This window comes from Ranitomeya imitator, chromosome 3 (assembly GCF_032444005.1).
Source record: "Ranitomeya imitator isolate aRanImi1 chromosome 3, aRanImi1.pri, whole genome shotgun sequence".
In the NCBI taxonomy this organism is placed as follows: domain Eukaryota; kingdom Metazoa; phylum Chordata; class Amphibia; order Anura; family Dendrobatidae; genus Ranitomeya; species Ranitomeya imitator.
Window position 1 is genome coordinate 260,633,910 of NC_091284.1, and position 15,250 is coordinate 260,649,159.

Here is a 15,250-nt window from a genome sequence, read left to right on the forward strand (position 1 = left end):
GTCTGTCTTTCTGTCTGTCTGTCCTGGAAATCCCGCCTCTCTGATTGGTCGAGGCCTGGCGGCCTCGACCAATCAGCGACGTCACAGCGACGATGATGTCATAAAGGACGTAGATATCCCGCGTCTGATTGGTCGAGGCCTGGCGGCCTCGACCAATCAGCAACGGGCACAGTATCGACGTAGATGTCATAATGGTTGCCATGGCAACGATGATGTCATAAAGGTTGCCTCGACCAATCAGCGACGGGCACAGTCTGCCGCGAATTCTGGAATCATCATTATCCATATACTACGGGGACATGCATATTCTAGAATACCCGATGCATTAGAATTAGGCCTGGCGGCCTCGACCAATCAGCGACGGGCACAGTATCGACGTAGAAATCCCGCGTCTCTGATTGGTCGAGGCCGCCAGGCCTCGACCAATCAGCGACGGCCACATCGACGATGATGTCATAAAGGACAGAGACATCCCGCGTCTCCAATCAGCAACGGGCACAGCGACGATGATGTCATAAAGGTTGCCTCGACCAATCAGCGACGGGCACAGTCTGCCGCAAATTCTGGAATCATCATTGTCCATATACTACGGGGACATGCATATTCTAGAATACCCGATGCGTTAGAATCGGGCCACAATCTAGTATATATATAATTGTCTAAGGGTTTTTCTGTCTGTCTGTCCTGGAAATCCCGCGTCTCTGATTGGTCGAGGCCACCAGGCCTCGGCCAAACAGCGACGGGCACAGCATGGCGACGATGCTGTCATAAAGGTTGCCTCGATCAATCAGCGACGGGCACAGTCTGCCACGAATTCGCCTCGAACAATCAGCGACGGGCACAGTATCGACGTAGATGTCATAATGGTTGCCATGGCGACGATGATGTCATAAAGGTTGCCTCGACCAATCAGCGACGGGCACAGTCTGCCGTGAGTTCTGGAATCATCATTGTCCATATACTACGGGGACATGCATATTCTAGAATACCCGATGCGTTAGAATCGGGCCACAATGGCATACTCCGGTCACCGCTAACACAGGGTTAATGACGGCGGTAACGGATCGCGTTAACCCTGTGTGTCCCCAACTTTTTACTATTGACGCTGCCTATGCGGCATCGATAGTAAAAAAAAAATGTAATGTTAAAAATAATTTTTAAAAAAACCCTGCTATACTCACCCTTCGTAGTCGCTCGCGCCGGCCGCCATCTTCCGTTGCAGGATCCGGTGGCAAAGATGGTATGGGAGAAGGACCTGCCATGACGTCACGGTCATGTGACTGCGACGTCATCACAGGTCCTGCGCAAGAAGGACCTGCCATGACGTCACGGTCATGTGACCGCGACGTCATCACAGGCCCAGCGCGCCTGCGCTAGAAAGACCTGCTATGACGTCACGGTCATGTGACCGCGACGTCATCACAGGTCCTGCGCTCATACCAACCCTGGGACCAGAAGCTGCCGTGGACTACAAGGGGCCCTCGGAAAGGTGAGTATATGTTTATTTTTTAACCTGTGACAAACCTGGCTGGGCAATATACTACGTGACTGGCCAATATACTACGTGGCTGGGCAATATACTATGTCACTGGGCAATATACTACGTGGTTGGCCATTATACTACATGGTTGGCCAATATACTACGTGGTTGGCCAATATACTACGTGGTTGGCCAATATACTACGTGGTTGGCAAATATACTACGTGGCTGGGCAATATACTACGTGACTGGGCAATATACTACGTGGTTGGGCAATATACTACGTGGCTCTGCTGTATACTACGTCGCTGTGCAATATACTACGTGGCTCTGTGCTGTATACTACGTCACTGGGCAATATACTACGTGGCTGCGCAATATACTACGTGGCTGCGCAATATACTACATCACTGGGCATTATACTACGTGGCTGTGCAATATACTACGTGGCTGTGCAATATACTACGTGGCTGTGCAATATACTACGTGGCTGTGCAATATACTACGTGGCTGTGCAATATACTACGTGACTGGGCAATATACTACATCACTGGGCATTATACTACGAGGCTGTGCAATATACTACGTGGCTGTGCAATATACTACATCACTGGGCATTATACTACGTGGCTGGGCATTATACTACGTGGCTGGGCAATATACTACGTCACTGTGCAGTATACTACGTGTCTCGGCAATATACTACATCACTGGGCATTATACTACGTGGCTGTGCAATATACTACGAGGCTGTGCAATATACTACGTGGCTGTGCAATATACTACATCACTGGGCATTATACTACGTGGCTGGGCAATATACTACGTCACTGTGCAGTATACTACGTGTCTCGGCAATATACTACATCACTGGGCATTATACTACGTGGCTGTGCAATATACTACGTAGCTGTGCAATATACTACGTGGCTGGGCAATATACTATGTCACTGGGCAATATACTACGTGGTTGGCCATTATACTACATGGTTGGCCAATATACTACGTGGTTGGCCAATATACTACGTGGTTGGCAAATATACTACGTGGCTGGGCAATATACTACGTGACTGGGCAATATACTACGTGGTTGGGCAATATACTACATGGCTCTGCTGTATACTACGTCGCTGTGCAATATACTACGTGGCTCTGTGCTGTATACTACGTCACTGGGCAATATACTACGTGGCTGCGCAATATACTACGTGGCTGCGCAATATACTACATCACTGGGCATTATACTAAGTGGCTGTGCAATATACTACGTGGCTGTGCAATATACTACGTGGCTGTGCAATATACTACGTGGCTGTGCAATATACTATGTGGCTGGGCAATATACTACGTCGCTGGGCAATATACTACGTGGCTGTGCAATATACTACGTGGCTGTGCAATATACTACGTGACTGGGCAATATACTACATCACTGGGCATTATACTACGAGGCTGTGCAATATACTACGTGGCTGTGCAATATACTACATCACTGGGCATTATACTACGTGGCTGGGCATTATACTACGTGGCTGGGCAATATACTACGTCACTGTGCAGTATACTACGTGTCTCGGCAATATACTACATCACTGGGCATTATACTACGTGGCTGTGCAATATACTACGTAGCTGTGCAATATACTACGTGGCTGTGCAATATACTACATCACTGGGCATTATACTACGTAGAACAACCAAAAGAAAATGCAGTCACTGAATCCAATAAAAGTATCTTTATTACAAAAACAGTCTAAAAATTACATACAATAAACCAGACAAATAATGAAAAATAAGACCAGCAGATGACAAAATACATGCCACAGGCATCATCAAAGAGCAGTCATCCAAGGTACGGTGACCCTAGTAACGGTCAGGACCACCCAGCTGGCATAACAACGCATACATAGCCTCATATCAACCACCTACTGCTCATACAATTATCAGCAGAACTACCACAGACATGGCTAAATAGTATCATGCAAACTGCACCAAAGATGTAAAGTGAGGCATGTGGACACAGTGGTCCACTGTGCGTGTTACCTGCTGTAGTGGATCCGGACCAGCACAGGGGACACCGGGACACCCCGACGCGCGTTTCGGTAGCTGTACCTTCCTCAGGGGGCGCATGGTGTCATATGGGCAAGGACCGGTCATTTATAGAGGACCGCAATGATCGCGCCATGCAGCGCCGCCTCCATCCGCCCCTAGCATCCAGTCAGCGCAACCGGAAGTACGCGGGCCCCACGTAATCCGGAAGTGCATAACAAGTAGCCGGGGCTGCAAGAGGAGAGCGGTGCATGCGCGCGAATATAGAAGATGTGCGGCGGCCATTAGTGAAAAGGGCAGAGAAGAGGGCAGGGACGTGCAGGAACCAAACGGACATAAAAATCAGCCCAGGGGCACAAAAATAGATGGCACACCACAACGCACGGACTATCTAACGTACAAAAAGCAAAACTTACATAGCCTATGTCAAGACACTAATATGTATTATACTGGGGAGTAGATTTTGTGCTAAAGAACCAGTACAAGGATGGAAGAAACGGGCCCTAATTACTAGAATACACATAACACACAACATGCCAGTTGCACTGCCCACGGGCCATACAATATCAAAAAATATTATACATAAAGCACCTAGTGGTAAGATAAATAAGACTGGCAATACGACCACAGCAGGCACAAACAAAGGCATGTAGAAGAAAAGGCAAAATATAAGTTTAACATTGTATAAATATGCAAATGAAATTATGCCACAGGGATACAAATATCTGTAGAATTTCTCATGTCCGCTTGTCCTGTCGCCCTTCATTCTTTATACTGCCGACTACAGTACACACCACCAATATTCAAAGAACAATATTAAAGATTACGGATCCTAGATAACAAGAATAAAAAAAAGTATTAAAATCAAAAAAACAACACAGATGCGGAGAGGCAAGATATGGCACAGCAATACGACGATTACAGGTAAGGGGCGTAGCTAATATTCTCGTTCAAGCCCATCGGACACACCGTATTTAGTAACCAAATCCAGCGTGTCTCTAGTTGGCCGAGGCGCTTAAATAAATTCCCCCCGCGAATATTGACATTCAATATGTCGATACCGCGGACCCTAAAGAGTGAGCCATTACTCTGATGGAACAATAGGAAATGCCTAGGGATGGTCTTCAAAAGATATGTATCCTGAGTAGCAGCTGCCTCAATCCCCAGGACATGCTCCCTAATTCTGACCTTCAGCTGCCTCGAGGTCATCCCGACATAGATCAATCCACACGGGCAGGTGGCGTAATAGATTACATATCGGGAGGTGCATGTAATGCGTCTCCTGATAGTATATTCTTTGGACCCATTAGAATTAAAAAATTTGTCACATCTATCCATGTTCGGGCATGCGACACAACGACCACATGGTACAGATCCCCCCAGGGCCGGTATCTCATCCAAGAATGTTCTAGGACCCTGCCCATCATAATGGCTCCTCGTTAACAGATCTCTCAGGTTCCTCGCTCGCCTAAAAGTCAGAAGGGGTCTCTTTGGAAGAAATTTCCCAATGATGGGGTCGGTTTGCAGAATGGGCCAAGCTCTGGTCAGTGCCGATCTTATTCTGTCAGCCTGGGGATTATAGGTGGTGATAAATCGAAGTTGGTCACCACCATTAGATCTATCATCACCCTGGGGTCTATATAGTAGACGATTACGCGTAGAGTGTTTAGCCCTATGATAAGCTTTTTTTATGTTCCGTCTACTATAACCCCGTTCACTAAAACGGGTGGTCAGCTCCATAGCACGTTTCTCAAAATCGGAGTCTGTAGAACAGATCCTCCGTAAGCGAAGGAACTGGCCGACCGGTATAGAGGACACCATGTGTCTGGGGTGGCAAGAAGATGCATGCAATACCATGTTAGTTGATGTAGATTTACGAAAAATGTCGGTATATATAGCCCCAGACTCATCCTTACCGACCAATACATCAAGAAAACTAATACTAGACTTATCCCAAACACAGGTGAGTCTAATATTCAGGTCGTTGCTGCTGAGACGCTTAATGAACTGCTCCAGGTCGATGGCCCCACCCTGCCAGACAAAAAGGATGTCATCGATGTACCGCACCCAAAAGGGGATATGGTCCACCGATGACAACCCGTCTGACAGGAAGAGGTCCCTCTCCCACAGCCCCAGGAACAGACAGGCATAGGCCGGCGCAAAGGCCGCCCCCATGGCCGTCCCCTGGAGCTGCAGGTAGAAGGACCCCTTAAACACAAAGAAATTGTGTGAGAGGGTGAACTCCAGTAGTCTCAGCAGGAGTCCCCTAAGTCCAATAGACATGGTAGATGTTTCTAAAAGAACTTAACCGCAGCAATACCATCCTTGTGTCTAATGCTGGTGTATAGGGACTCAACATCTGCTGAGACCAGTAGAGATTCACCCTCAAAATGGAGGCCATCTATTATACTATGTGGCTGGGCAATATACTACGTCGCTGGGCAATATACTACGTGGCTGTGCAATATACTACGTGGCTGGGCAATATACTACGTGGACATGCATATTCTAGAATACCCGATGCGTTAGAATCAGGCCACCATCTAGTGTGTGTATATCTATCTATATCTGTTATATAATTGTCTAAGGGTCACTTCCGTCTTTCTGTCTGTCTTTCTGTCACGGATATTCATTGGTCGCGGCTTTTGTCTGTCATGGAATCCAAGTCGCTGTTTGGTCGTGGCAAAACGCCCACGACCATTGCCACGACCAATCAGCGACGGGCGCAGTCCGGCGGCAACATGGCTGCTCCTTCCTCCCCGCAGTCAGTGCCCACTCCGTACTCCCCTCCAGTCAGCGCTCACACAGGGTTAATGGCAGCGCTAATGGACCACGATATGCCGCAGTGTAACGCACTCCATTAATGCTGCTATTAACCCTGTGTGACCAACTTTTTTTACTATTGATGCTGCCTATGCAGCCTCAATAGTAAAAGATCTAATGTTAAAAATAATAATAATAAAAAAAAAAATCATTATGTAATCACCTTCCATGGGCCCCCGGATCCAGCCGAGGCCTTTCCCACTCCTCGCATATAGTATATAGCACAGAGAGGTAGTATATAACACAGCCCACGCAGTATCTAACAGAGCCCACGTAGTATATAGCAATGTGGGCACCATATCCCTGTTAAAAAAAAAAATAATTAAAATTAAAAATAGTTATATACTCACCCTCCGTCGGCCTCCGGATCCAGCCGAAGCGTTTACCAATGCTCCTCGCGACGCTCCGGTCCCAAGAGTGCATTGCAGTCTTGCGAGATGATGGCGAGACCGCTACATCATCATCTTGCGAGACCGCAATGCATGGATCGGTCACCGGAGCGTTGCGAGGAGCGGGAAAGGCCTCGGCTGGATCCGGGGGCCCATGGAAGGTGAGTACATAATGATTTTTTATTTTTTTTATTATTTTTAACATTAGATCTTTTTACTATTGATGCCGCATAGGCAGCATCAATAGTAAAAAAGTTGGTCACACAGGGTTAATAGCAGCGTTAACGGAGTGCGTTACCTGCGGCATAACGCGGTCCGTTAATGCTGCCATTAACCATGTGTGAGTGCTGACTGGAGGGGAGTACGGAGCGGGCACTGACTGCGGGGAGGAAGGACCAGCCATGTTGCCGCTGAACTGCACCCGTCGCTGATTGGTCGTGGCAATGGTCGTGGGCGTTTTGCCACGACCAAACAGCGACTTGGATTCCATGACAGACAGAGGCCGCGACCAATGAATATCCGTGACAGAAAGACAGACAGAAAGACGGAAGTGACCCTTAGACAATTATATAATAGACTAGATGTTGGCCCGATTCAAACGCATCGGGTATTCTAGAATATGCATGTCCACGTAGTATATGGACAATGATGATTCCAGAATACGCGGCAGACTGTGCCCGCCGCTGATTGGTCGAGGCAACCTTTGACATCGTCGCCATGGCAACCATTATGACATCTACGTCGATACTGTGCTCGTCGCTGATTGGTCGAGGCAACCTTTATGACATCATCGTCGCCATGCTGTGCCCTGGCGGCCTCGACCAATCAGAGACGCGGGATTTCCAGGACAGACAGACAGACAAACCCTTAGACAATTATATATATATATAGATATGAATATATATATATATATATCACAGATACAGCACACCGTTATTTGTGAAAAGAGGGCTGTTTTATTTAGCCCATGATGGCGATGTTTCGGTCCAAGAAGTGTACCTTTTTCAAGCACAATAATTTGTGTGTGTCCAGTATGGGCTGTGTGACAGAACGCCGCTAATGGCTAGGCGTCAGGATGGGGGGCTGACCGAGACAAAAAGCCTTTAGAAACGTATATTAGCTTTGCATTAAAATACCCCAAAATAGACAATGAAAACCTAAAAACCAGAGTGATAAAGGGTTTGTTGAAACCTGGATCATCTCGCATCACATCAGGTTTTATTATCTATTTTGTGAATTTTAATACTATTCAGTATGATTTTGCAAGGGTTTTTCTATGTTGGCCTCCTACTCAGTGACTGACAGCTATCTGCATGCAGAGTCATACAGGGAAGACTGTCAATCACTGGATTGGACCCGCCCACTGGACTCATGAGTGCAGACACCAGGGATTTCAGTGAGTAAAATGCAAGTTATACTGAATCTCTTCCATAAAATGTCTGATCAGCTCCTCCTGCTCTGTAACATTTTGCCTGCAGGTCAGATACCATTTTATATGACCAGTGACCAGTGCCCTTTAATAAATGTTAGAAGCTTACTTTAAAGAAGTATTCCAGGACTGTTTTTTTTTTTTTTTTTTTTTTTTTTTTTTAAATCATGGGGCTGACCCCGAACAGCCATAGATGGCTTTTGCTGGTGATTCTGCTGCTGGTAGGTCACCATAAGGACACATATCAATAATTGTGTGTCGTGTTTCCTAGTTGGCCACCTGCACACTTTTAAACCAGATCTGTCATTTGTCCGAATAGTACTAGGACAAGTCAGTACTAAAGGCCCAAGTGCCAAGTGGCTGCAGTGATTATGTCATTAGTGATGAGCGAGTGTTCTCGTTACTCGAGATTTCCAAACATGCTCAGGTGTTCTCCATTTTGGGCATGCTCGTAGACTGTTTGTGTTACCACAACTGCATGATTTGTTGCTGTTCGACAACCTGAACACATGCATGGATTGCAGCTGCAGTGACACAAACATAATCTACAAGCATGCCCAAAATACTCAGAGAACACCCGAGCATGCTCGGAAATCTCGAGTAACGAGCATTCATTCTGGAAGACCCAGCCACGACCTATCTTCAATGCTCTTACTGAGGAAGGAGCTTGTTGGCTAAAATCTTGCAATACATGATGTCATTCATCCTCCCTTCAATACGGAGTCCTTCTGTCCTCTTTGCAAAAAAGCATCCCTAAAGTATGATGTTTCCCCCACCATGCTTCATGGTTGGGACAGTGTTCTTGGGGTTGTGCTCATCCTCCACGGCGAGTGGAGTTGATACCAAAAAGTTCTATTTTGGTCTCATCTCACCACATGACCTTCTCCCATGCCTCATCCAGATTGTCATTGATGGACTTTAAATGGACCAGGACATGTTCTGGCATGAGAAGGTGGACCTTGCATGCTCTGTAGGATTTTAACCCATGACAGGGTAGAGTGTTACTAACAGTAATGTTGAAGACTGTGGTCCCAGCTCTCTTCAGGTCGTGCTCCCAGCGTGATTAGACGCATTCGCCGAGAACACACTAGGAACGTCTGGGCCTAATGAAGGGCGGAAGATGTGACTGTTGTGTGTTTTTACAAAACATTCACATCTTCTATTCACACTTTGCGTTTTCAGTTTTTTGTAGTCAAAAAAATGGCTCGTTTTCTATAAAAATAAACCTTTTTTTTTTTAGAATTACTAGGACCATGAAAAGGAGCAAAATAAGCTTCACGCAAGTCTGCCATCAATGGAGAGTAAATTTAGAATCTGAACACATTCTAAAATTGCAGACCTGTCACTACACAATTCTGAAACCAGAAAGCTCCGTATCCGTTAGCTTCTAATGCTGACTGTAAACAATACGGCCACAGTGACAATTTGTCCGTAGGACGTCATATACTTTCCATCATGTCAAAGATTTAGCTTACACTACACTACCCCCACGCAATGTGATCAGTAATGTTAGATGGAGGGAACATCACTGCTGCCTTATTGTTTGTATGGTAAATTATTACTTGTGCCGAAGAGGGCCTTTCAGGATAAATATGATATCTGTTTTGAAAACCTTTTTAAATTTGACCCTGGGAGTTTATTCCTATATTATTTGCCTTGAGCAAAGTACATAAACAGTATAACACTTTTATAGGGGCCAGTTCTCCTGCGGGAAATCATTTTACCAAAAGTATATTGCTTACTCAAGGTAGGCAGTCATTATAGAGATTGGCGGTGAAGCCGCTATCAGAGTATTTATTTTATGTCTTACCAGAAAGAATCATTTGGGTTTTTAAATAGTAGAGGGAATCTGACAGCAGACATATGCTACCCGATCCTTGAGCAGCATGTGTCGGGTGCTACTTGTATGATCTCAGTCTTAAACTGCTGGTGACCAACCATGCTGGAAACTGATGACACGCGGGTCACCGTCGGCTTCTCTGCTGTCACTGACTGACAGGTCACGCCCAATGTACACGCACAGCGAAGCCTGCCAATCCAGGGCAGCGGGCGGGGAGAACCACCAGAGGGGCTCCGTCCCCATAGGCTTTTAAAGTATGCTTTTCTCCAAAATGCTGCAGCCAGAGTCAGAGAAGATACAGCCAGTGCCTGGTGCCCATGGATTGGCCATGATGTATGAGCTGTCAGGTCCCTTTAACCACTTTAATCAAGGCATTTTTTCACTGTATAGGAATTGCATCACTTGTAGTATTTGTTTAGCAGGGTATGAACAAGTTGTTTTGTGGTGCTTGCATAATGTGTTAAAGATGAAAATCTGTAACTATAAGGATATGTGCACACGATGCAGATATCAAATCTGCTGAAGTCCGCTGCAGAAAAATCCACAGTGGACCCAGAATACGTGTGCACATACTCTAAAACTACAGATGTAATTTGTGGCATTGATTTCAGGAGTCCAACATCTGATTTTTTTTTTTTTTTTTTTTTTTTTTTACTGAAACACATACACATGAACGTACGTTCTAATTATTGTATCGTGTGAAATGGCATCTATTTGGATGAATGACCTTAACTTATCCTGGTTTCTTAGGTTCAAGACAGTGAACAGCAGGCTATTTGGACTTAAACCGCACTGTAATCCCCTCCCCCACCCCTCCATATAAAGGCCAGATGTCCACTTGTAAAGTATCAGGGCAGGAGGGTAGCTTGCCCAGTAGTTCTCGGGGAGATCCAGAAGACTTAGAGTTAACAGAATTGGGACCACTCTTGGAAACGGGAAGAGAAAGAAAGGGCCAGTCTTCAACTTGTGTAAGTACCGGAAATCTTTGTGTAATAGCTTAATACAAGTGCTTCTCACAAAATTAGAATATCATCAAAAAGTTGATTTATTTCAGTTCTTCAATTCAAAAAGTGAAACTCCTATATTATATAGAGTCATTACCAACAGAGTGATCTATTTCACGTGTTTATTTCTGTTAATGTTGATGATTATGGTTTACAGCCAATGAAAACCCAAAAGTCATTATCTCAGTAAATTAGAATAATTAACAAAAAACACCTGCAAAGGCTTCTAAGCATTTAAAAAGGTCAGTTTGTTTCACTAGGCTCCACAATCATGGGGAAGACTGCTGACTTGACAGATGTCCAGAAGGCAGTCATTGACACACTCTACAAAGAGGGGATGCAACAAAAGCTCATTGCTAATGAAGCTGGCTATTCAGAGTGCTGTATTCAAGCATATTAATGGAAAGTTGAGTGGAAGGAAAAAGTGTGGTGGCAAAATGATGCACAAACAGTCAGGATAACCGCAGCCTTGAAAGGATTGTTAAGAAATGGTCATTCAAAAATGTTGGGGAGATTCACAAGGAGTGGAATGGGGCTGGAGTCATTGCTTCAAGAACCACCACACAAAGACGTATCCAGGACATGGGCTACAAGTGTCAAGCCACTCCTGACCAATAGACAATGCCAGATGAATCTTACCTGTGCCAAGGAGAAAAAAACTGGACTGTTGCTCAGTGGTACAAGGTATTGTTTTCAGATGAAAGTAAATTTTGCATTTCATTGGGAAATCAAGGTCTCAGAGTCTGGAGGAAGAGTGGAGAGGCCACAATCCAAGCTGCTTGAGGTCTAGTGTGAAGTTTTCAGTGATGGTTTGGGGAGCCATGTCATCTGCTGGTGTAGGTCCACTGGGTTTTATCAAGACCAAAGTCAGCGCAGCCGTATACCAGGACAAATTTTAGAGCACTTCATGCTTCCCTGTGCCGACAAGCTTTTTGGAGATGGAAATTTAATTCTCCAGCAGGACTTGGCACCTGTCCACACTGCCAAAAGTACCAATACCTGGTTTAAACTTGCCTGACCTTAACCCCATAGAGAATCTATGGGGTATTGTCAAGAGGAAGATGAGACACCAGACCCCACAATGCAGACGAACTGAAGGCTGCTATCAAAGCAACCTGGGCTTCCATAACACCTCAGCACTACCACAGGCTGATCTCCTCCATGCCACGCCGCATTGATGCAGTAATTGATGCAAAAGGAGCCCCGTCCAAGTATTGAGGGCATATACTGAACATACATTTCAGTAGGCCAACATTTCAAATTTTAAAATCATTTTTCAAGCTGGTGTTATAAATTATTCTAATTTGCTGAGATAATGACTTTCGGGTTTTCATTGTCTGTAAGCCATAATCAACAATAACAGAAATAAACATTTGAAATTGATCACTCTGTAATGACTCTATGTAATGAGTTTCACTTTTAGTATTGAAGAACTGAAATTAACTTTTTTTTATGATTTTAATTTATTGAGAAGCACTTGTATATTGCATCTCTTTTTGTGTCTGTAGAATGTTTGTGCTGCATTATACAGGGTGGGCCATTTATATGGATACACCTAAATAAAATGGGAATGATTGGTGATATCAACTTCCTGTTTGTGGCACATTAGGATATGGGAGGGGGAAACTTTTCAAGATGGGTGGTGACCATGGTGGCCATTTTGAAGTCGGCCATTTTGGATCCAACTTTATTCTTTTCAATGGGAAGAGGGTCCTGTGACAAATCAAACCTAATGAGAATTTCACAAGAAAAACAATGGTGTGCTTGGTTTTAACGTAACTTTATTCTTTCATGAGTTATTTACAAGTTTCTCTTTGTTTACAGCCATTGACATGTTGCAGAGGTTAGCATGTGAGGAGCAGATAGAAATTGTGTTGATGTCTGGTGAACACAGTACCCGCGTCTTTGCAGCAGATTTCAATGCAAGACACCCTACACAAGAATACTCACCATTCCCATTTTATTTAGGTGTATCCATATAAATGGGTCACCCAAAAAAGTTTGCCTCATCACTGCACATAAAGTTCTGTGTAAACTGAGGGTCATGTTCAAATTTTTGTTTTGCCAATTCTGCAAATTCAGCGCTCCGATCTGGGTTACCAACTATTCCCATTTCATTTAGGTGTATCCATATAAATCGCCCACCCTGTATTATCAGGATTCAGAAATGTAAATGGCTAGATCTACAAAACCTCTTAATGCCCAACCTTGTCCTCTTTGCTACATTAGGAGAAACGGGCTATAGTCTTTGAAGTAGTTTTGGGAACACTGCCATTTCATAGGTTATCGTTAAAGGAACCTGCGACCAGCCAGACAATTACCATACAGATGCCATTGTAGTGGAAATGTAGTACTACATCACTTATTCATATGGATGGCTTAATTCTGCAAGAGCATCTCGAGGCGCGTCAACAAATCATGTTATCGGGATTCCCCATAGCATTGCACAGGTTATGGAATCCTCATCTTCTGAGGAAATCCTGAAAACATGATCTGTTGGTGGGCCTTGATGACTAGAGTTGGGGAACACCGCTCTAAAGCAAGAAGATATCTAATTAAGGCGTATGCAAAGGGTTGGTGTAAAATTACAAGCCATAAAATTCTATTGAGCTAGAAAGCAGACCAACTGAACTGAATGCTTGCAAGCACCAATGATACTAGAAGCCATGTAATGACCTAAGCCTTGATTCCGCTTTAGGGAAATGAAAACCAAACAGCAAAGGGGTCTCAAGAAGAAGAGGAGGAGGAGGAGGAGGTTAGAGTATTGACTCTACCACTTCAAGCACATCATGCCATGGAGAAAATGGAAGAGTTTGTTTATAAGGTGAGGAAATAGACATTTCTATGATAGTTCTTACTCTGTTATATAAAAACTGACACCAGTATCTAAAGACCTTTTTAGGAGGACAGGACACTTTATTCATGTAACAGGACTGGCCAGAACTTACAACATTATGGGTGGTGCTTCAATTGTTTTTGGTAGGTGTCATAATAAGTGGCACTTACCCTTCTACTACCTTTATTCAACAAACCGATGAAGTGGTCACTGGGGGTTGTGAACGAAGGCGGTATTTGCAAGGCGACGACTGTTTTGCGCCATGACGTTTCAAATGACAAAACAATTTTACTGCGTTTGGATATATTCTTGTCTTATTTAAAAGGATATTCTTAAGTTGTCTATTGAACAGCTCACAGCTCTGCAGTTTCCTGCTTCTTTGTTGCTTGGAGGGTGAACACTCCTCTTTGAGTGACATTTCTGGTCAGGCGTTTCATCCTAACAGTTGCCAGTCTTCATATAGAGCTAACACGGCCTTTGAACAAGCACACAGCCAGGGAAAGTGAGAGCTGTGATTAGAAGAACTGCTCTGGAAACTGATGGGCTGAACAGGTCACAGGTTCAGGAAACAGGTTCTCTTACAGCAAGAGAATGAAGGCAGACAGAAAAAGCAAGTTGGTTGCAAATTTGCCTGTTTTCATGCTGCCTAACTAAAGCAATTTAATAACATGACAATGCCCCTTTAAGACTTTTCTCTAAAGTCTTAAAACATTTGCAAGCTTTTACCTGAGGTTTGCTTTACACCTACTGAAATCCAAGTGTTGGTTATAGAAGATTGTAATTCAGAACATCAGTAACTTATAAAGTGTTATAAATTGTTCCAATAGGTGCGACAAGTACAGAAATAACTGCTTGTGACTTTCCGCCCTTTAATAACACCTTTGTAAAACTTGTGCCAAGCCTGCCCAATGTTAGCAGACAGGATTTTTCCCAAGCATACTGCTTGACATGATAATGTGTCATCTAATGTGAAGTATATAGTTTGAAACTTGGCATAACATATACATATATAATTAATGTATGTCTTTCCACTTCTCTTCCTTGGGCCATGTGCACATATTGAATATTTGCAGAAGAAATTTATGCACCAAAAGCGTTGCAGTTTCCAGTACCAGCCAAATGGATGAGATTTCTGAAAGCTTATACACATCCTGCTTGTCTTTTCCTTGTAGATTTGCAGCAGTTTCATATCTGCAGTATGCCAGTTCTTGCAGCTGTTTTGCAGTGTTTTTCACTCATTCAAATGAATGGGGAAAAAAATGTATCAAAAAGACTCAGATTTTCTGCATTTTTCTTGCAGAGAGATGGATTTTTGGTGCATAAATCTCTTCTGCAAGTACCATACTCAGTGTGTGCACATACCCTTATACTGCCACCCAATTGTTGTGAATGTGTGGCAG

The 15,250-nt window shown here is 44.2% G+C and overlaps 1 protein-coding gene across 1 annotated transcript in view; it reads left to right on the forward strand.

Moving 5' to 3' along the window:
- Positions 1–15,250, forward strand: part of ADIPOR1 (adiponectin receptor 1) — a 46,842-nt gene that overhangs the window by 2,864 nt on the left and 28,728 nt on the right. Inside the window, exons 2-3 of the mRNA XM_069756403.1 lie at positions 10,761–10,978; positions 13,713–13,838. Of these exons, the coding sequence (XP_069612504.1) occupies positions 10,841–10,978; positions 13,713–13,838 (264 nt within the window). The 5' untranslated portion in view covers positions 10,761–10,840. The remainder of the gene's footprint in view (positions 1–10,760; positions 10,979–13,712; positions 13,839–15,250) is intronic.